The 21,868-nt window shown below is 41.0% G+C and overlaps 1 protein-coding gene across 3 annotated transcripts in view; it reads right to left on the bottom strand.

Annotated features, from left to right (window-relative positions):
- vps9d1 (VPS9 domain containing 1) overlaps window positions 1-21,868 on the bottom strand; it is a 41,931-nt gene that overhangs the window by 12,089 nt on the left and 7,974 nt on the right. For all 3 annotated transcript variants that reach the window (XM_084364454.1, XM_084364455.1, XM_084364456.1), the window contains 9 exons: window positions 19,468-19,530; window positions 18,826-18,878; window positions 17,645-17,732; window positions 17,214-17,299; window positions 15,914-16,062; window positions 15,096-15,449; window positions 14,801-14,930; window positions 11,476-11,669; window positions 2,185-2,269 (listed from right to left, as the gene is read on the bottom strand). In XM_084364454.1, coding sequence (XP_084220580.1) covers window positions 2,185-2,269; window positions 11,476-11,669; window positions 14,801-14,930; window positions 15,096-15,449; window positions 15,914-16,062; window positions 17,214-17,299; window positions 17,645-17,732; window positions 18,826-18,878; window positions 19,468-19,530 — 1,202 coding nt within the window. The remainder of the gene's footprint in view (window positions 1-2,184; window positions 2,270-11,475; window positions 11,670-14,800; window positions 14,931-15,095; window positions 15,450-15,913; window positions 16,063-17,213; window positions 17,300-17,644; window positions 17,733-18,825; window positions 18,879-19,467; window positions 19,531-21,868) is intronic.

Below are 21,868 nucleotides of genomic sequence, written 5' to 3'. Positions count from 1 at the left end.
CATTAGTGCATCTAACAAAAGAGAGAAAGGGATGAGGGCAAGAGTGTATGAAAACAGACAAGATATCAGATGACTCAAAAATAAACTGGCAAAAATCATGATCCTTCTCCAGATGGTGTTTGTGTGCCGGTCCACACTAAATTCTGTCGACATATAAAGCATACAAATAAAATCTGTTAAATGTTGGTAACATATCCCATGGTAAGCCCCTTTAAAAAATGCCTAACCTTAACCCAAAACTGGTTTTCCAAACAACCCAGTAAATGCTCCTATTCTAGGCTGAGATCCCCACCCACCATAATAAAAAATGTTGGCTCTGGGTTTCTTTACTTGTGTGTTCACTGGTAGTCTCAGTTTCTGCTTGTAAAATAGAACGGCAGCACATAGTCTATCAGTTTTCAACTTAAATAAATTGCCAGATATTTTGATAATTGATTAATCATTTAGTTATTTCTTAAGAAACAAGGACAAAATTCTCAGATTCCAGCTTCTTAAATGTGAATATTTTCTGGTTTCTTTGCTCCTCTATAACTGTAAACCCTAACCCTAAACCCTAACCCTAACCCTGAATACCTTTGGGTTCTGGATTAAACAAGAGTTTTGAGGACGTCATCTTGGGCTTAGGAAAAAAATGATCAACTTTTTTCAACAATTTTCTGACATTTCATGAAGCTAATCACTTAATCAGAATAATTATCAACAGGTAATATACAAATAACCGTTAGTTTCACCCCTCTTGTAAAATACTGATGCAGAAATATTCTCGGCCCACTTACTTTAAGATGAGTCTTAAAATATTCAGTGATGAGGTTGATGATGACTGGTGCACATTAAAACCAGTTTTCTCTGCATATATTTATTTGTCAGTATTTCAGGCAAATTTTGTCAACACAGAACAATTTAAATTCCACGGCACACTGTATGTTCACTATTGTGGGTGCTTCAACCCCCTGAGCATTTGTCTGACTCCGTGAATCATCATGGATTTCTAAAACCCTCCATCTATATTCTTCTCTTCCTCAAGACTCTTGTTGGGCCCTGGATCTGTTCAAAAACGCAGACATGACGACCCACTTTTAGGTCTGGCCAGGAAGAGGCACTACAGGGGGCAATAGACCTAGGAGAGCTCCTGCTGTGCCAGGCTTAGCTGAGCACTGATGAGTCCTGACAGGGTAGCTACCAAGGCAGAAAGCCCTTAAATTATGTTTGGGTACTTCCACTGGACTTTGGGACAGCCTTTTCCACCCTATAATAACCATGGAGTTAATGTAGAAAAGGCTTTTATTTTGCAGTTTAATGAGGTGCATCTTGTAGGAATTAAGCTACAAGAATAATACAATCCCTAACAGTCCTACTCTGTACTTTACAATGTTCTTACCTTTTAACCATCAAACTGTTTTAATGTAATTATAGAAAAAGCATAGTAGAGGTCATGAACAGGCGGACAACTAATTAATAAAATATTGAGAATATTCAAACCCAAATTAAGGGCACAGAAAATAAAGGCAGCTTTCTCCAATGTGAACACTGTTAATATCGCCCCAGCTACACATGTGTATGAGGCTGGCCCCAACAAAATTCCAGGCCAGATCTAAAATCCTGGCAGGTAAAGCTAGAGCTCACTTCCCTCACCGAGAGAATGTGTGGAGTGGGATATAGGATGGAAACTGTTCAGTTGTTGAGATGTATTGAGATTGTTTAAGTTGATTGACACTGTTAAGACGTGAAGAAGTAGTATTTTTTCTAAAATAATTGTTAAAATACATTTTTTATTTCAAGAGGGATTTTTTTGCCTTCCTGTTATGTATTTTATTTTAAAATGCAGCCCTTATTTTAGTTGAAATTAGAAAAGAACATTCATTCATTATTTAAGTTAAATGTGAAAATGGACAATTTGAAATATAGAATCGTACTTTCTTCAATTTTACAGTCAGTTGTAAGCTACATACAGAAGTTGACACAACCACTAGGCTTCTTCAGTATATTGTTCAAGGCACTGATTCAAAATGCAACTTGGACATTATGATGTTCTGGACCTTCACTTGAGGAAATTTTCTCTAACTGTACCTCTTTGGATTTGAATTGAATACCCCTGATGAACAGTATATAGTATAGTATAGTACAATGCATGTGATGCCGAAGCCTCAGAGAGTTGGCACTTGTTGCAGCTGATGATTTACTTACATGGCGGCTGTTTTTGGTGTGGAGTCTACCTCATGAAGACACCTGTAATCCTCCGCACAGGCACAGATCAGCCGTAATGTCCTAACTGTAACGAAACACAGTAGTAGAAGTTAATATAAAAAATATTAAACCCTTGTCCTTGGACCAAATGTACAATATACAGACACTGAAAGAGAGCGCTGGTGTTTTAAAACTAAGCAATTTACCAAAATGGCTTTCTGTGATTAAAAGCAACTACAAAATGAACTGGTCCCAGAACGCAGAGCAAAATGACAGAATCAATTAAATATCAAATGTGGGCGATGATCGATGATTTGCAATCTGACCAGACCAACCAATTTTCCATTTTTGTCTATAAAATGTAAATGGTGCATTAAACCAGTCAGAGCTTCATTGAATGGATGCATCAAATGTTATTAAATGTTGTACACTTACAGAAGCTCACACTTCATCAAAAATCCAAAGAAAAGGACACCTTAGTGCGAGAAAATTATGCATCCCAATGTAAGGGATCTATTCCTGGTAGGATATAGACTTCAAACATTGTATTTTTTCAAAGGACTTCGTTAGTGAGGTGATCATGCTCCTCGGCTCTGAATGAAAATGTATCAGGTTAATGATTAATATATCCATATTTTTTGTTTCGATCTGTATTTTATCTCTACTGCACAGGGTATGGGTTTTGACCCTTTTTGTTTGGGGGGGGGGGGTTACAGTTTATTTATTATTAAATGAAAAAGAGTGACTAACAATGTATTAAAAAGGTACAGTGTAATATGTAGTGGCATCTAGCTGAACAGACTTGGCAGAAATGGAAGATAGTATGTAGTATGTTCTATTTACTGTATAATCGCTTGAAAATAAGAGTTGTTCTGTTTTTTATTACCTTAGAATGAGCTGTTTTTATCTAAATAGGAAGTGGGTCTCTGTTCACGGAGGTCGCCATGTTGCACCGCCATGTTTCTTCAGTAGCCCAGAACAGAGCCTACACACTAGTGAGGGCCTTTTGCATTTCATGTAGCTGCTGGAAATGACGGGGTTGGAAGACAAAGAAGAAGAGGAGCAAGTCGCTGCCATTTCCTGCTAAACACTCTGTACTATGAAAAGTCTGAAACCACAATCTGATAAAGGATGGATGTACTTATTTTGTACAAGTCACAAAATCACAAAAATCACAGGAGTGTGAATTGTTGTCAATTAAACAAAAACTCCAAGGTGCTAAATGAGACTGGGACAAGCGACCGCTTAAAGCAATAATAAACGTTGGAGTTGCCTTTCCAAATCGGAAATCTCTAGTGATAGAGAAATATTTGCATTCTGACGCCAAAGTTTCCTGCTTTCTGCTGGACAAGTAAAAGTAACGTTAATGATTACAACCAACCCTAACAAATATTTCCCCCCCGCTGCTAACGGTACAAACCCTACATAATGTAAAATATTTATCAACAGTAAATTAGTTTAACTGAAAATAATTACCGGCACGGTTAATGTTATATATTAGCACACCGTAGCCTCAGTTTGTGCCTCTCAGAGAGCTGGTAGTAACGTACCATTAGCAAGATTTAATTAGATGTATTCCTCGTCTGTTGCAGTAAGACAAGAAATGGGTCCTAACAAAGAGATCTAGGGCTGGGAGTGAGCCAAAGACAGTCAAAGTAATGACCTAGTGTGACAGATAAACTGAGGAGAAGTCAGCTTGTCACCGAGTCAATACATTTTGTGAATATTTTTCACAGTGCTCCATAATTTCTTTGTATGATCCTAATTATCCATCGTTCATCCATTATCTTTCACTTAAGCGGGGTCAGGTCGTGGAGGCAGCAGGCTTAGAAGGGCATTCCAGACCTCCTTCTCCCCAGCAATGTTTTCCAGCTCCTCCTGGGGGTTCCTGAAGTGTTTCCAAGCTGGATAGGATATACAGTTCCTGCAGCAAGTTCTGTGTCTTCCCTGTGGTCTCGTCCCAGTTGGTTGTGACTGGTACACCTCCCAAGGCAGGCACCCAGGTGGCATCCTAACAAGATGCCCAAACCACCTCAACTGGCTCCTTTCAACTCAAAGGAGCAGCAGCTCTACTCCGAGCTCCCCGCAGATGACCTAACTCTTGACCCTATCTCTAAAGCCTAATTTAAACTACTGCGTAAAGTGCTGTACACGGACACGGAGAGCCCTCTCCGTTGCCGGAGAGACTGTCGGAGACCCTCTCCGTACTCTCCGGGCGCATGAAAGATTTTTTAAGTGTCCGTCACTCCGTTGAGGGGAAACGGAGACGGCAAGGGCTGTGATTGGTCCTCTAAAAACACCATTTCCGGAATTACTTTTGAAAGAGTTTGACCGGTTCGCAATCAAGACGAGAATGAATCCGATCGAAGAACGCCTTGCCGAAGAAATTAGAAAATACGAGAACCTTTATGTAACCTCCTTAAAGACATACAAGGACGCTTGTATCGGGGGGGGAAAATGCATTGCGTATCCGGCACCACGACGGAGAACTGCGATGGCTCGAGGGGTCACCATGGTTACGGAGTCGGATTACGTATAACGTAGTCGGAGTAGTATATCCGACCCTTAAGGCTGAGCCTAGCCACCCTACGGTGGTAACACATTTCGGCTACTTGTATCCGCGATTTCGCTCTCTGGTCACTACCCACAACTTGTGGCCAAAGGTCAAGGTCGGATCGTAGATAGACTGGTAAATTTCGCCTTCTGGCTCAGCTCCCTCTTCACTAAGATGGTCCGGATCAGCAACTGCAGTACTGCGGATGTCGCACCAAACCTCCTGGCCATCTCACGCTCCATTTTCCCAACACTCGTGAACAAGACCCCAAGATACTTGAATTCCTTCGCCTGTGGCGGGAGCTCTCCCCCCCAACCGGAGGGGGCAATCCACTATTTTCCGGCAGGGAACCATGGCTTCAGACTGCCCAGTGCCTGCTGGAGGTCAAGGGCTGAAGAAGCCAACAAAACCACGTCATCTGCAAAGAGCAGCAACGGAATTTTGAGGTTCCCGAACCAGACACTGGGCCGCGAGATCCTGTCCATGAATATCACAAACAGGATCGGAGACAAGAGACAACCCTGGCGGAGTCCAACACCCACTGAAAACAGGATTGACTATCCGAGTATATGGACACAGACCTCACTTTGGTCATACAGGGACTGGATAGCCCATAGCAAAGGGCCCGGTACCCCATACTCCTGCAGCACCTTCTAAAGTACACCCCGGGGGAGCCAGTCGTAGGCCTCCTCCAAGTCCACAAAACACATGTAGACAGGGAGGCTGTGCAGTGTAACACCCCGGTAACTGGAGCACACCCTCCAGTCCCCTTTCTTAAAGGATAACTACCGTTTTTTACAACCTGGACCTAGCTAAATATATGATCATTTACTCACCCAGATAACTTTGGTGTCATTTGAAGTCGTTCGGACGAAACTAGATCCGGTGTAGTGCCGATATATCCATATAATGCGAGTGACGGGGCAGCGACACACAGCCTCTATATAACGCATTATCTGTCACGAAACTAGTTCATTTCACCAATATTTTGTCATGATACGCTAGTGCTATTCCCCTCTGAGTCCGGGCTCGTCTGTTATCAACATCCGGGGTCAAACTAGCAGTAGCAGCTACAGGTAAACAAGCCGGGCTGTCGCGGGTGCGCGCGCAGCTCAGAGACGACATCCTCCAGGTCAGAGGTAGTAGGTCAACCTACAGACCCCGGATGTTGACAATAAACGAGCCCGGACTCAGAGGGGAATAGCACTAGCATATCATAACAAAATATTGGTGAAATGAACTAGTTTCGTGGCAGATAATGCTCATAAAGGCTGCGCTTCGGTGCCCGGATCACTCGCATTATATGGATATATCGGCACTACACCGGATCTAATTTCGTCCGAATGACTTCAAATGACACCAAAGTTATCTGGGTGAGTAAAAGACCATATATTTTGCTAGAAATAAGGTCCAGGTTGTAAAAACGGTAGTTATCCTTTAAGGATGGGAAACACCACCACTGTTTGCCACTCCAAAGTTACTGCTCCAGACCACCACGCAACACTGAAGAGGCGTGTCCACCAAGACAGCCCAACAATGTCCAGAGCCTTCAGCATCTCAGGGCAAATCTCAAGCTCCTTAAAGTGCTCTTTCCACCGCCCAACAATATCCCCAGTCCGGGTCAGCAGTTCTCCTCCCTGGCTGAGAACAGCCTGGGATAAGCCCTGCTTTGGTTTGCCAGAACTTCCTTGAGACTGACCGCAGTCCTTCTCCATAGCCTCCCCGAACTCCTCCCACACCTCCCACATCCGAATTTTATTTTTTTTTATTATAACCAAGAGTTTTATAGACTAAATAACTAAATACATCTTAACCTCATCTCTTGAATTAGGAGACATACTCAACACTGTTGTGAACGAGTCCATATTTAGAAAATTAGTTTCTTGTCCGTGAGGGGCACTGTAACTTCTGGACCTTTGCCGGCGTCTTCGGAAAGGGAGGGGTGAGCAAGGGAGTGTTGCAATCTAGGACTTCTCCACTAGATACCGCTAATTACTCAATATATAACACACTGTACCTTTCAGAACAACTGTAGAAAATAAATAATAAAACTGGAATAATATACAGATGTCTCTCATTTCATATGACATGCTTGCCACTGCATTACAACGGTGACGCAACAGCGGAAAAAGGGGGGGGGCTGCACTTGATAACTGTAGAAGGTAGGTGGCAGCAGAATGCTTGAATCCTGATGAAGACAGTAAAATTCTGATGACTGGATTTTACTATATAACCTGTTTGACCACAATGTGCTTAGCAATGGCAGAGTGGCGCTATCCGTATTTCAGCTGGTTGACTCCACAGGAAGCGGATGTATGTAGTGTAAGGCTATGCTACTATGACTGCTTCGGCTGTTATTTAACTTAAACAGCTGTTCTGTGAACCAAGTCAAATAAACTAAAGATGTGTAACTACATATTTTTTAGCTGGCATTGCATATACCCACTTCTAAATCCCCTCTGATGCGCGTCTTCATTACATTGTTTGAGGGAACTATAAGTAACTGCATACTTGTGGACCCAAGCGTCACTAATGCTAATGTAGCTCCTCAGGGATTTATTTTTTTAATTTTGACAATCTAATGGGTGAAAACACATTAGTTAAGGTTGTAAGCCTGTTGATAGCCCTTGTTAAATTTTGTTCAAATGCACCAAATGTAATTTTATTGGTTATAGTTCTTCAGACGATGGGGCTTAACTAGCTAATATGTGCTAATGGCGGTTGCCACTCGTTGCCATAGCAATGGTAAACATCACATAATGTGAATACTGTAGAGTGCAGATTCAGGCTACATTGTAAATACTGATCAGATCCCTTGTATTCAGCACAGTATGCAAGGCTCTTCCTCTCAGTGTGACAATGCCCCTTGTGGGGGCTGGAAGAACTGTTGAAAGATGGCCCATTAAGTGAACTGTAATGCTAATTGGTTATGTAGTCACAGTAGCCCTCCTCACCTGGTACTGCTGTCTGACACAGACACACAGAGACACACACAGCAGAAACATTAAGTGCGTCTCCCCCTTAAGAGAGACGATGCGCGCGTTTACGCACGAGACTAGGGCTGCAGCTATCGAATATTTTTAGAATTGAGTATTCTACCGATTATCCCATCGATTAATCGAGTAATCTAATAAAAAATAATTTTGCATTATTAAACAACAATATCAAATACGAAACAAAAATGACAGGCCTGTTAAATAGACCAAGCAATTGACTTTTATTCCTGAAAAAAACATACAGGTATTAATTCCAACTATTCCACTAACTAACACCAGGAGTAAGGGTGTGTGTTTGCTTGTGTGTGCTCGCGTGCGTGAGGGAGAGTGAGAGAGACGAGCCAAGTGTGTGCGTGTGTGTGTGTGTGAGGAAAGGAGTTGCATTAGCTAACATCAATGTTTACTTTAGCTTGTGTCGGCGACGCTTGGTGAGCTGGTGTTAACAACTGGATGCCTACGGTTCAGATGTTGAATCATTGTTGACGTGCTGTTGTGGTACGCCAGTTCTGCATTGCAGTAGACACATTGCACTTGTTATCTTCTTTTTTAAGTGTGAAATGATCCCAACTTTGGACCTTGTCTGTCTTTTACAGACGGTTTCTTGGCTCTCCGCCATCGCGCCCACTCAATTCTGAACGTAGTCGTGTGTGTCCGCAATAACAGTCCGTGTGGAAAAATGATCCCTGAGCTAAGCAGGCCACATGGAATTACGGGTGATAGGAATTAAACAAAGCCTCGAGGCAGAGATTTTGCTTCGATCATTTTTTGTAATCGAATTATTCGAGTTACTCGGGTAATCGTTTCAGCTCTACATGAGACAGAGTTTAACTTCATTGATAATTAAAATCTCCCGACTCCTGAGCTCCATCACTGCCGTTTCCTCTGGAGAGTATCCTCTGTACTGTCCTGTTTATAACCACAGATTTACTTTTGCTGACTAAATGAACCATGATGTTTGCTACAGTGACACCATTACGTGCATGGAAAGGAAACCTTTAAATGACTGAAAGCAGCCTCTCTAACCATGAAAGTACAGTGTACATGCGTTGTGAACCTGCCTTTGAAGGTGCATCTCACTATATGAATACTGAGCCCTCTAAATAGCAGGTCAAACACTTTAACATTGACTTTAGATCGAGGGCCCATTATCATTTATTACTGCAACCGCTTTCTGCTGCTCCGAGATGCACCAGCAAGGCCCCTCATCACACCTTTTTTAAGACCGTCGTTCTAAAACTAGCAACGACACTTTCGTTGTGCGCCACTTCAGCCACCCACATTTACCCACCTATTAATCAGAATTATAGTTCTTATGACCCTTTCCGGTCCGATCAGAGGACTGAGATCCGTGCACCAAATTACGCACCGCAGCACTCCTCCTCCTCCAGTTAATACAGCATATTGCTCATATACAGTCAAGCGGAGTTGTTGATCATTTTTATTGTTTATTGATCACTGTCAATATCTCAATATAACTATCGTTGCACTGATAAATGAGAAGAGATCTGTGCGCATGGATTGTGATTCCAAGAGCACAGGTTTAAAAAACTGTGCACACAGATTGTGAATCCAAGAGCAAGGTTTACAAATCCAAGAGCACAGATTTCCACATCCAGTTTTTTTTCTACCATGTGACCCTAAAGGCGCTCCATTAATACAGACTAAGTCAATGAGGAAATAAAACAGCATGTCTGGTTCCAGAGGGAGAAGAGAGAAACTCAGGGCCCTGATGCGTTCACTGTAGTCTTGGCTGCTCACGAGTGCCACCTGGTGGTTGTTGGTGCGCACTGCAGCTAATGCAAAATCAGATGGATAAAATAAAAGTCCCCCCTCCATTTCTGCCGTGTTGCGGCCCCTTTTACACTGCAGAAATGGCATCATCTGAAAGGAGAGACATCTGTATTCTGCTTAAAAAACAGATTTGTCAAAAGAAGCTAGGGTGATATGAACATTGCATATGCTATTCAGTAGGTCTAATTGTAATCATATATGGTGCCTCATGTAATTTAAACTGCCTACTTCAGGAACAATTACATCCCCAACAATACTTGGCCAAAACCTAGTATATGGCTGGACCCTGTCTGGTCAAATTGGTTACTGGGGTGGCCAGTGAAAGAGTTTACAACATGCATTTCTGGATCGGAAATAATCATTTGTTAAAAAAAAAACACCTTTGTCAGCGTGCGGTAATGTAGGAATGAATTGAGTTATTTGCGCAGCTTAATTTTGAAAGGCCAAAAGCCAATGAGCAAACGCTACTCAACTGCCTTGACCAATCATGAAATGTTGTTTCACTCACTCACTCATTAAAAGGTATAGTTGGTAATGTTGGAGAGCTAGCAAGATTTGAAATTGGCACCTTGTCTAAGCTCCACCCCCTTCTCCCCCTCCCGTCAGTGCTCCGTCCAAAGCCCCGCCCCCACAAACTTGAACGCGCATCAGACAGTCCGTCAGCAGGGCAGAGGAGAGCCGTTAGCATTGGGCTAATACAAGCTACAGAAGTAGCTAAGTTGGCTAACATTACATATTTCATGAAAATAACAAATCCCCCCGAAGCAAAACAAATAATTACCTGTCCAACAGAAAGACAGCAACCTCTGCATCACTTCTGGAAGTGCTACCTTTGGCTGCATTTCCTCTGCCATTGTTGTCTCTTGCTAACTGTGCCAGCTCTTCTTCTTCTTCTGCTGTTTTATGGCTGTTGGCAAACAACCTTTAGGTGTGCATTATCGCCACCTTCTGACCTGGAGTGTTGATCTCCTGCTAACTCCATATGGAGTGTGCTGAATATATCCGGCAACAGTGACACGTGATGAGTGCGCGTAGGGAGGAGGGGGGGGACAGAGGGGGGTGCAGGCAGGACGAGACATGAAGGCATCGGATTGGTTCTTTCAACTTGGACCGAGAGGGAGGGATTGGTCAGAGTCTTCACAGGCCTGCAGCTGCCACAGAGCTCTGATTTATTTCGTTCCTTTTTCTGAACACATTATGTATGGACTACTCTCAGGGTGGGAAGACCATTTCACCCAGTATAACAAAAAGTGTTTCTGAACAGGATTACCAACTATACCTTTAAGACTTGCATTGCATTGCACAGAATGCAATTTAATACCCATTTCACTATCATACCACCCAAAGTCCAAAATATTATGGAAAACCAGTAGGCACTATTTGTCATAGAATTGATAAGACAGATTTGCAAATCAAAGATCAATTTCAAGTTAATGCATAATTCAAGTTTTGGCAAATATTGAAACTTGCTCATTAAAGGAAGATATTCCTACTTGCAAATGTCACTAGCAATAGCAACAGTGATTGCTGCAGGTCTGATGGTGCTGACTAAAATTCCAATAAAAAAAGGATTGGACAGCTTCCTACTGCACAATCTGTTGTCAAAATAATCCCACTTTAGTTTATGGATGAATAAAGTACTCTGATAGCATGCAATCGATAGTTGGTTATGAAATGTTTTCCTAACTTGTGTGAAATAAATACCTTTTTATACCTTCTAAGGTCTTTCTGAGGAAACTAAATTCAATGTTTTAGACTAAGACCTGCAGATAACCTGAAAAAAAGAGTCTGAAGTGGCTCAGATGAGAGTCAGCACTAAGTCTGAGGTCATGGTACAAAAAAGGGTGGTTTTCCTTCTTGGAATTGAATGAATACACTCCAAGAGAAGCCATCTGTCCTGAAAGTCCGCCTTTGTGTGAGTAAGAATAAAATCAACACAATCTGACTCACCAATACATTCCAATTTCCTCTGTGGACAGCAGTCTGTAATGAGAAGCTTAAGCTCCTGAACAGCAGACTCGTATGGGTAGGAACCAGGTTCTTGGGGGAACAGTTTCAAGGGAACGCCAACAACTCCAGGCGAAGCATCCTGGTACAGCTTCATACTCGTCTCAAAGGCCTGCTCTCTTTCCCTGTGGACCTTCCTGAGAAATAAAGACAAACGTTAGCAGAGTGAAAACACAGGGAGAAAAAATATTTTAACAATGGGTGTTTGTAAGTGAGGCACACAATCAGGCATTCTGGAAGAAGAAGGGTATTTTACGACTAAGTTGCTGTAGCTGACTGTTAAATTTGACAAATTTCATGGGTGCAGGTGAGCCAAGCATTCCAGATTTCATTTTTAGCAAAGATGGAATAACATCAATGGTAAGATGATGACAGGACATGTAAAAGAATTTGCAGGGCGACCTTTAGGTAGCTTGGGTATTCAACTGAACAATATAACTGTGCTTATGGGTGAGAAGCGCGCAGGGGGGGCTGCAGAGACCTCACAGTAGGCCGCATACAGTATGCTGGGGGAGGAAATGTGAAGTGAAATTGAAATTGAATAACTGCATTTTTTCACAGAAGACATGTTGACACGGGAAGGCAGAAAACAAAATGGCGTTGCCCATTAAGCCAACATGTCAGTCAACATGTACTATGTATACAAACTGTCTGTCTTTTTTACAAATGTTTCTCCATCTGTGTTCTTGAGTGTCAGGGGGCTTTGCTGAGTGTTGTGTGCTCATTTTCTTAGAGTCGGCCAGCTGCCGAGGAGTCTGGTGCAGAGCAAGACCTTCTGGAGTAATAAACACCTGGAACAGCATAAGTTCTGCCCTGATCTGAAGCAGCATACTGATGAGTGCTCAGAGATTACTTTTTAGCTTTCGTGATTAAAAAGCGGATTTATTTTACTCCCATTTAACAACCTGACTGCAGCAGCGATTAATACAGGTGACTGCCATTGTCTAGTTTTCATGTACTGAAATGTTGACTGCTGATTGGAGCTGGAGGGGAAATGTAATTTACTTCATGAATGAAACGTTACAGAGAAAAGAGGGGTAAAAGAAAAGAGAGAACTAAAGTCTTTGGTGAGTGCTGAGTTTAGTGAGATGCTCAACTGAATTCACAATTATAAACACACAGCCACAGTGTGTGCCCATACTCACTAGCTTATGGCTATCTACAATAAAAGTAATCCAGCTGTTTGGTGTAAAAACCCACTCATGTGAGTAAAGTGAATAAACATAAACAATCCCATGATCAAAGTCATGTGTGTAACCCAAGGCGAAAATTCACTTTGTGATCGGTGTGAACACGCTATTAGGATGTCCCTGAGGCTTAATGTATATCCTTCTCAGCCCAACAGTAGACTTAGCAGTGGCATGGACCAAAAGACAAAATCAAATTTCAAACATAGAAAAATAAGAGGCAAAAAGAAGTAAAAATTATAAGAAACAAAAACAAAGAACTGTCCCCTCAAACATTTGCTTAATCTGATCAAAATATCTACAATAACTCAAGTCAATTCAAGTGCCTGCAGGAAAATGTAATACAAACACACATCAACCTTGCCTTATCAATATTTGTTAAACAACTCTGGCCTGAAGAATTAAGGACAATATGAATCTGTCTTTATTAACACTTGTGCTCCTTAAACCTGTAGTCTTTGTCTTGTGGCACTGAAGCAAACTTGTCCATCATTCATCCCTCAGGTAACTTTTTGTGGCATCATTTTGATTTCAAATGGGTCAGACTAAAACCACCTAACAAGTCAAGTCAAATCACTGCTAAGTTACTCTCAAACTAAAGGGTACTATCTAGAGTAGGAATTACAGAAAATGTAATGACACATTTGCTTATGGTATTACAACATGTCCTACAATCATGTGAAAAGAGGTACACACATTCAGTAAATGTCAGTATTATTACAGTAAGACAGTAAGAGCAACAGGAGCTAGGAAGACACTGACAGAGTAGCACTGCCACATGCTGGTCATCAGAGATCTTGACCCACACTGTATCTCTCTCTCTCTCTCTCTCTCATATATATATATATATATATATATATATATATATATATATATATATATACACACACACACACACACACACACACATATACATACTCACACATATAAAACAAGGGTTATAATTCAGCTTTTAAGATGTGTGAACAACCATTTGCATCTGGGCTCACCTGGCCCTAACAACCCACATGAAGGCCAGTTGGGCCTACAACTCACAAGTGGCCCTAACAACTCTGACACTCAGAGCTCACGTGACCTAAGTGACTCTGAAAGGTCACAAACACACAGGGTTTAAAGCCTGCAACTCCCCTCCAGTTAGTTAGAACTGAAGAAGCCTCTTGGTTGAGAGCCGAAACGTCTTCAAGAAACTGAAACAGGTCCAGTTGCCTGCGATATAGCACTTAGAATTACCATGACCTGGATGACTGCGAACCTTCATCAATATGTTTTAGAGATGTTGATTCCATTTTATGATCATTTTCTGGGATGTAGTTTGTACTTCTATTGAATTGTACTGTGTTTCACAGAGAAGTGTTTTTTAATGACACTAACGATGATGATTCTAACCATATCATTATAAACTGGGAGGACAAAATAATTAAAAAAGCTGCCAATACCTGTTCATGCATGACCACAGCATAAGACTGCATTAGTTTTGGCTAGGTGTACCTAATAAACTGGCAACTGGGTTTATACACCTCAAACATTCAAATGTTACATCTTTAAACGTTACCTAGAGTGTAACCGACTTTCATTGACACATCCGACAAGTTTTAAAACGTGGTTCTTGCGGTGTAGAAATTATAGATTTTTCTTGTTGGTCAAACAGCCAGCAGTGGAGCTGATACAGCAGACTGTGAGCCGTAGTTGCCCTAAACAAATCACCATCACTGGCTGTTGCAGCTGTAGTGTCTCTGGGCTTGTTAGGCAGAACGAACAGGCAAGGTGGCAGAGCACTGGCAGGGACGCCGGTCGGCAGCCCTCCTCTCTGCTCTACCTAACAAGCCCAGAGGCCCAGTGACAGTGAAGAGAAGCTCTGGGGGATGAGTGACCCCAAGAGGAGCAGCAGAAGACTGGGAGAGAGGCTGAAGAGTTCGGTCTGTTTATCCACAAAACTACAGTTTATAAACCTCCAAAAATAGACATAGAGCTACTGTGTATGTCAACAGTTTGAGTCAAGCATAGAGAATGCAACCAACAAAGCCAACCAATTGGAGGCGGGCTTGTGAGAAGATCCATAATCCATAATAACGCTTTGCTACCTGAAAAGAGCCAACAGGGCGCTCCACAGTGGTGTGAAGAAGGCTTCCTCTATGCTGGCAAGGCACAGGTCTTTAGAGCTGGCAGTGTTTAGACACTCAAAGGATAGCAAGCACAGTGACAGGAGCTGATCTGTAACATAAAGAAACACCATTACCATTTAATATCCAACAACGGTTGTTGTATGTAAAATTTTGCCTTAACTTTTATAACAGTAACAGGAAATTGTTGTTCACATGTAAGACATATTCAGCACATGCAATCACAAGCACATCCATCCTTTATCATCACGCTCACCAATTGCAATATGAATGTCTTTGACAACGGCCTTGAGGTGTTCCGTCAGTGCTCGCATCTCCATCTCTTGAGTGCTTATCTCGTCCTGCATCGATTGATCGCAGGTCAGCTCTAAATCTGAGTCGGTGTCATCTGTGCTGCCATGGGGCTGGACCCAGTCCAGCTGGGTCAAGAACTGCTCCAGATCTTCAAATGAGTTCTCTCGGTCCACCGAGACCTGTGTGTGAGGCTCTTCCCCTTCCTCATCGTCATAATTGGTGTCAAGGTCATGAGAGAGTGAGGGGGAAGAGCCAGTGCTGAAGATCTGGCCACCAGCGCTACTGCCAACAGTCCTGGTTGGCTTCCTCAGGGTCTCTGTATGATCAATAAAGTTAGCAAAGGTATTAATGGTAATGTAGCACCTTTTACTGATGGTGATCAAAAGTGATTTAACCTATAGCTACACAAGGGAACAGCATGGCTCCTTTGCCATAACTTGGTGCATTACAAAAATAACTTGTGCATTCCTTTTAGCCATGATAGCAGCTTGGCCACACACAATTTTGCATACCTCCTGATTTAACAGGCAGCTGAAAATAAAACAGAACCTGAGATGGAACATTGACAGGACACCCCAGGGGAAAGTAGCAGTAGAGGATGAAAAATAATAAGTCATGCCTGAAGTAATTTTTGGTGTAGATATGATTTGAACCACTCAGGGCTTATCCTGAATGCCTTGTTCATGTTCAAGACAAGCAGCTGATTAGATGAACCAAATGGATGTGAACCCATTTTTTTCTTGATCAATTCACCACACTAGCACCGGGCTCGGGTCCTACCTGGACGAAGAAGGTTGTGAGTGCTGCGTGATGGGCTCAGTGTCAGAGCAGGACTCTGAGGAAGGCCTTTACTGACAATGGGATACATCCTGTTGTAAATTCGGTACTGGTGTTTTCTCAGCAGCTTCACCACTGGATGGTCAGACCGGCTGAGGACATAGTTCAAACACAAAGAAATTAAATAAATAAATATAGAAATAAAATAAAAAACTGATACATGGCTTTAGAAACTCTAGGAGGAATCTGTAGTAGCAAAATGTATCATTTGCATTTAACCACACATATTGTTACCTTGGATTACCCTGCACCGTTTTATTTCACGTATTGACCTATAACTTTATGGTTTATTACACCTTTTCCGCACCATGAATTATGACCTGGCCTAACTATGAACTGTATGACTTAGTTTTATACAGTGACCTCGCTGATTTATGTGAAAGTGTTGTCTCAGGTGCTGTGGGTACATCCAAGGCTGTCTGGTCAGCTGTATTTTGTGTTGGGAAAATCTCAATCTCAAATTCTCAAGGTATCTCTGAGTGTGCAAACTGTAACTTTGTCTGTGACTCTTTGTCAGTCTCTGCCAGAGTTAGCTTGGTGGATGTGGCTGGCTTTTCAGCTGAAACTCTTTTTGAACTTTGCTTTTACCACAGAGACAACCTTGTGTGATTCATTTCATTTTTGTTCACTTCTAAATAAGAATTTCCACCACAGAATCCATAGACATACAAATGTGTGTTTTATGTATATATTCAGTATGTTACAAAGCTGTTGTATTGGCTTCAACGTAAGTTTGTTTAGTAACAACTTGAGTCAAACTAACACAAGACCTCCTAAAAGATAACAAAACACAAACGCAAACACTTCTGAACCATTGTGTATCGACAGGAATGTTGACTAAGTTGACTTTTTGAACCGTCAAACAATGTGTTATGTGGGGATGTGATGGCATGATAAAATATGAATACTACACACACATTTGGAGTATTCCTGAGTGATTCCTGAGTAAAATCGGAGTTACTGGCTGAAATGCAGGTTCAATGCCAAGATCAACTGTACTTGTCATTTTACGGATTAGCTTTTGGGAACAGGTTGCAGTAGTGACAGAATATTCTGCAAGTTTGTATGAGCAAGGTCTTTCAGGTCCAGGGAAATACTCCCTGAAGTTTCAACAAAACCATTTACCTCTCTGATCCCATCTCTGGAAAAAACCCAGATTTACTACATCTAAAAACTGGATCACAATGGGACAAAAACTTTTACCTTTAACTGTATTTGAAATACTCATGTTATAGTCACTTACCTAAACAGATAGGAGACTAGACCTGACACTAATGTGACATCATCAGGATTCTTCTTCATGTTAGCTTTCCACAGTTTGGGCCAATCCTAAAGAGACAGAAATATATACAAATAACTTTGTGGCAACTACATTTAGAATTTTAAATAACTGATTGATAGCTTGACTCATTTAAATTTAACTGATCAATATAAAATTGATCAATACCAAATTTTACAATTAGTTTCTTCGGTTGTGTGAGAAAGATTAAAACAGCTACATATAAGCCCAGAGTTGTTTGCCTTTAGTGTTACATGTAATCATATATTGAATACTCAGGTTTTGCAGGCCAGAACAAGCAAGTGCTACTAAAGGCATCACTTGGAGCTTAGGTAACTTGTGATGGCTTCTTTCGGTAGCTTTAACACATTTATAATGATTACTTGCAAACTTACATGATCTTGCTCATACTCCAGTACATTGGTATACAGAATACGCTGCTCTTGCTCCTCTGCAGTCATTGCGCCAGATGCTGCAAATCTCCTGTAATGACAAAAACACAGACAAAATATCAGACATCCTTACTTGCAGCCACTGAGATTATAACCCTTGTGAGTTTGTGGATATCAAGAGTTACTGATGTTTTTTTTTCTTTATCGTGGAACCACAGTATGAAACCTGCATCTTCGTGGATTGATGTTTGATTGGTGTAGAAAGTCAATGTTGATACAAAGATTTACCAATTTACCATCACTACACAAGTTAAGTTCAAATGATATATAAAGTGGGTCTTTAACAGGGGACCCATGAGCTCTTTGGGGTAACCAAAGTTACTGCAGGGGGGCCTGCTATTGTTAGATAATATTTTGCGAGTTTTACGTGCCATGCACAGATACAGTTAAGCTGGCGGATTCACTGTCCCTTCTTCAAGCATGTTGAAGATTCAGCGTGTATATGAATTAGTCAATGATTAGTAGCTTTTCTAATAGCTTATTATTGTATACATGATAACAGGGTATGAAAATACATGGCACTATCGGTTGCCCTGAACCAATAACATGGACATGCTGATTTATTTCACACATTTTCTGCGTAGAGTAGAATGCCAGTACATGTACTAGACCACCATATCTCACTTTCTTTCAAAAACAACCTAACAATAATCATAATTTGAAAACATGAACCAGCGTTTTCCCTCTCTAATATTTTTGAGTGGGTATTTTTGGTGAAATAGCAAAAATGTCTGGAAACCATCTTAAAAACTGTATGGCTCTAATCAATTTCTAAAACTGATGTAACCCTTTTCAAGAATTTACTGAGTGCTTTACTCTAAGATAATAACATAAATTGATAATGCCACAGACCTTTTAGGGAGCCTTTTAAATGCACTTTGGAGCATACATATTTTTATTTCAAAGCTTAGGAGACGCTAGAAGCAACTAACTTGAGACAAGGTACATAAAACAATAGCTTCACCGAATTTAGTCAAAGTCAAGTCAGCCACATGGCAATGTTATGTTGTAGCAAAATTCTGGATCCTTTTCAAAAGGTGCTTGTAACTATGTGTTTGAGTAACATGCATGCTTGTAAAGAGGCATCCACACAATACTTTTAAGTGTGGATAACCATGGGGTACCTGTTGGCCTCTTCCTGTAGTCTTAGTCTTCTCTCCTCCATCTTCCGCTGGAGCTAATGTTACAATGGACATTAAGAAACTTAAATCCGAACAAATCAGGGGATTTTTATCATTACAACAAACCAGAAAAATAAAAACAGCCAACGACCTAAAGGCCAATATTCTATAAGCAGAATTCCATTTTGTCATCTTAAAAGAGCCCGTCTCCTCTCCTCGACTGTTTCTAAGCATGTTAACTGAACATTATGATAACACCTAAGGCTCTGCTGTTTCCACTTAAATATTGTTACTTGTCATTACTTGTCAAGCTGAAGCTTAAGAGTTACTAAATACACCAAAAACTGAATAGATATAACAGTCTCTTTACCTTTTGGTAACTATTGGTTTCCTATGACACTAATATTTGTCATCCGCCCATTCCTGCACACACCTCACTACGCCCATTTAAGGGAATTGAAAGCTAGGAAAATGTTATCCATTTGGACATAGTAAGTCACATAAGATATAGGAATAACACATCACACACTGCTTTAGTGAAAAACTTGATGATTTTAGTAAAGCTAGCTTTCATCTGTCAAGCAACAAATATTGAGACTTCTACCACACAGTGAAATAGGACACCAGCTGACAACAGAAGGATACAGCATCCTGTCTGGCTTTGGCTATGATGAGATTCTCCATCATCTGCCTCTGAAGAGAAAGCGTCTGTATTGGAAAAGAGGGGAGGAAATTGCTTTAAATACATGCATTCATGCACCTAAATATGCCTGAGGAACAATATAATATAAAGTTGTATTAACATGTGAATTGCCACTGTAGAGAAAAATCCAGTTTATCTCAGAACAAACATAAGGTGGGAATCGAAAAAAACTATCGAAGTTTTCTAAATATTACCAAAATTCAGGCAGTTAACACCAACACAGTCTCACACAGCCACACCTATCTTCACAGCACTGGAGAAACATACACATACTGTACAACCAACATAGTGAGGTTTACAAAAAATCTGTTAGAAATGTGAAGCCAGTCACTATGTCACACCCCATCCTAATACCCATCTAAAACCTACAATCTATTCACAAAGTCAGTAAAATGGTGCTTTACCTTCAGTAGTTTAACCCTTTTGTACATTGTGTCCACTACAGTGGACTGATATGAGGAGGCCATTTTCAACCATTGAGTTACAATACTTTCATCCAGATTCTTGTACAATTGTTATGTGACTGAAAATACATCTCTCCACTCCAGTGGACGTGATGCACAAAGGTCATACTCTGCATCTATTTTTTTTCCTTTTATTATTTTATAGATCTGCTTATTTTGTATGTTTAAATTCAAATAATGATATAATTTACATTGAATAGTTTGCAGAAACCGAAACATTAAACAGTTTACAGATTTCATCTAAATATAGGCCAACTCTTTCTGAATATAGGTCCAATGGGCAGAATAGATATTTGTGCATCATCTACTATTGTTGACAGATGCATTTTCAGTCACAGACAAACATTTACAAGAACAATGTTATTAAAATCTGGTTAAAAGTAGTTGAAAAGTATTGTGTTTACCTGTCTGGATTTCGGAGAGTTAAAAGGACTTTATAGTTATTCTTGAATCATTTTTTAATAATGATGCATGGAGTCCTGTGTGTGTACTTCTTCAAAGTAATATATAGCGGGGGGCGTTACTTTGAGATTCGGTAAATTACGCATAAAAGCGTTAAGAAGGAACCATCACCATGTTACAGTCTGTACCACAAGGACATAAAAAACACAAAATGACCAAAAGTCTAAATTATAGCTAGCTATTTCAACCATTACAACCGCGACCTAAAGACTGTATTAAAACTGAGGTGATACCTTCCAGAGTGGTCTGCATCACTAAGGACCCACTAAAGTTCCTGTGAATGCGTTAATACTGACACCCTGAACAAACGCAAACAGTTTAGCGGTGGTACCGGGCCGGTACCGGGCCGACGTCCGTGAACTGAATGTTGCTTGTGTTAAAACGTGAAACGAGTGCTGGCTGACAGTTACGTGTGCGTGCGTAGCATTAATTAGCTAGCATATAGGCGGCTTACTTTACCTTAACAAACGCCTTTAGTTTTCTCCAGTAAGCTCGGAGCTCCAGTTGAGGCTGAAACATTTTCCGTATCTGAATGACGAGTTATCGTGAATGAGAAAGTCTCCACAGGAACAAAGAGTTAATATCGGGATCAGCGTTTCAGGTCAGAGCATGTCTCTTCACCGTGACCAATTGACGCTATTGTCTTGTGTCTCTCGCTTACCATTATTTTTCTGTCTGGAGATGGTTTTCACCACTGAGACAAGTACGGGGGGAGGAGAAAGTGCTGCTTTTAAGGTGAGGCGTTATCTATTTAACAACCCATGAGGTACAGAGATCACTACACTGCTGACCCCCACCTCCCGCAGGTATTCATTCATCATCGAGATGCGCAAGATACCAGACCGGAAGTACCAGACGAAATTCAAAATTCCTTTACATACTTTTATTATTTTTTTGTTTGTTTGTTTTTTTTACAAGAATAAATTGTTGAGTGAGAGGCAGTTTGGAGTAGCAATAGTAAGGACTACACATTTGGGGAAGTCATTGATTTTACAAAAGCCCATTGATACTAAAGCCATCTTAATTTCATTAATTACATACATATGGTGTGAGAGGAGTACCTTAAACTAGTGAAAGGGACAGTTCAGACCAAAGTCATATTTTTTCTTCCTACCTGTAGTGCTTTTTATCCACCTAGATTGTTAGGTGTGAGTCGCCAAGTTGCGGAGATATCACCCATAGAGATGTCTGCCTTCTCTCCAATGTAATGGAAAATAGATGGAACTTGGCTTGTGGTGCTCAAAGCACCAACAATATATTTGCAGGACTCAACAGCAATGTCTCTTTCCATTAATCATGAACTCAAGCTAATCCACCGACCTTTCTTGTGAGCAGTTTCCTGTAGGAACTATTTTCTTTCCATATTATTGTGCAGAAGGAAGTGAGCATCTACTCATGGACAAGAGGCTAACTAGCT

The sequence above is a fragment of the Pagrus pagrus genome, assembly GCF_965226575.1.
Source record: "Pagrus pagrus genome assembly, chromosome: 10".
NCBI classification, from domain to species: Eukaryota; Metazoa; Chordata; class Actinopteri; order Spariformes; family Sparidae; genus Pagrus; species Pagrus pagrus.
The sequence above is the reverse complement of the archived record's forward strand: the minus strand, read 5'-3'. Positions and strand labels throughout refer to the sequence as shown.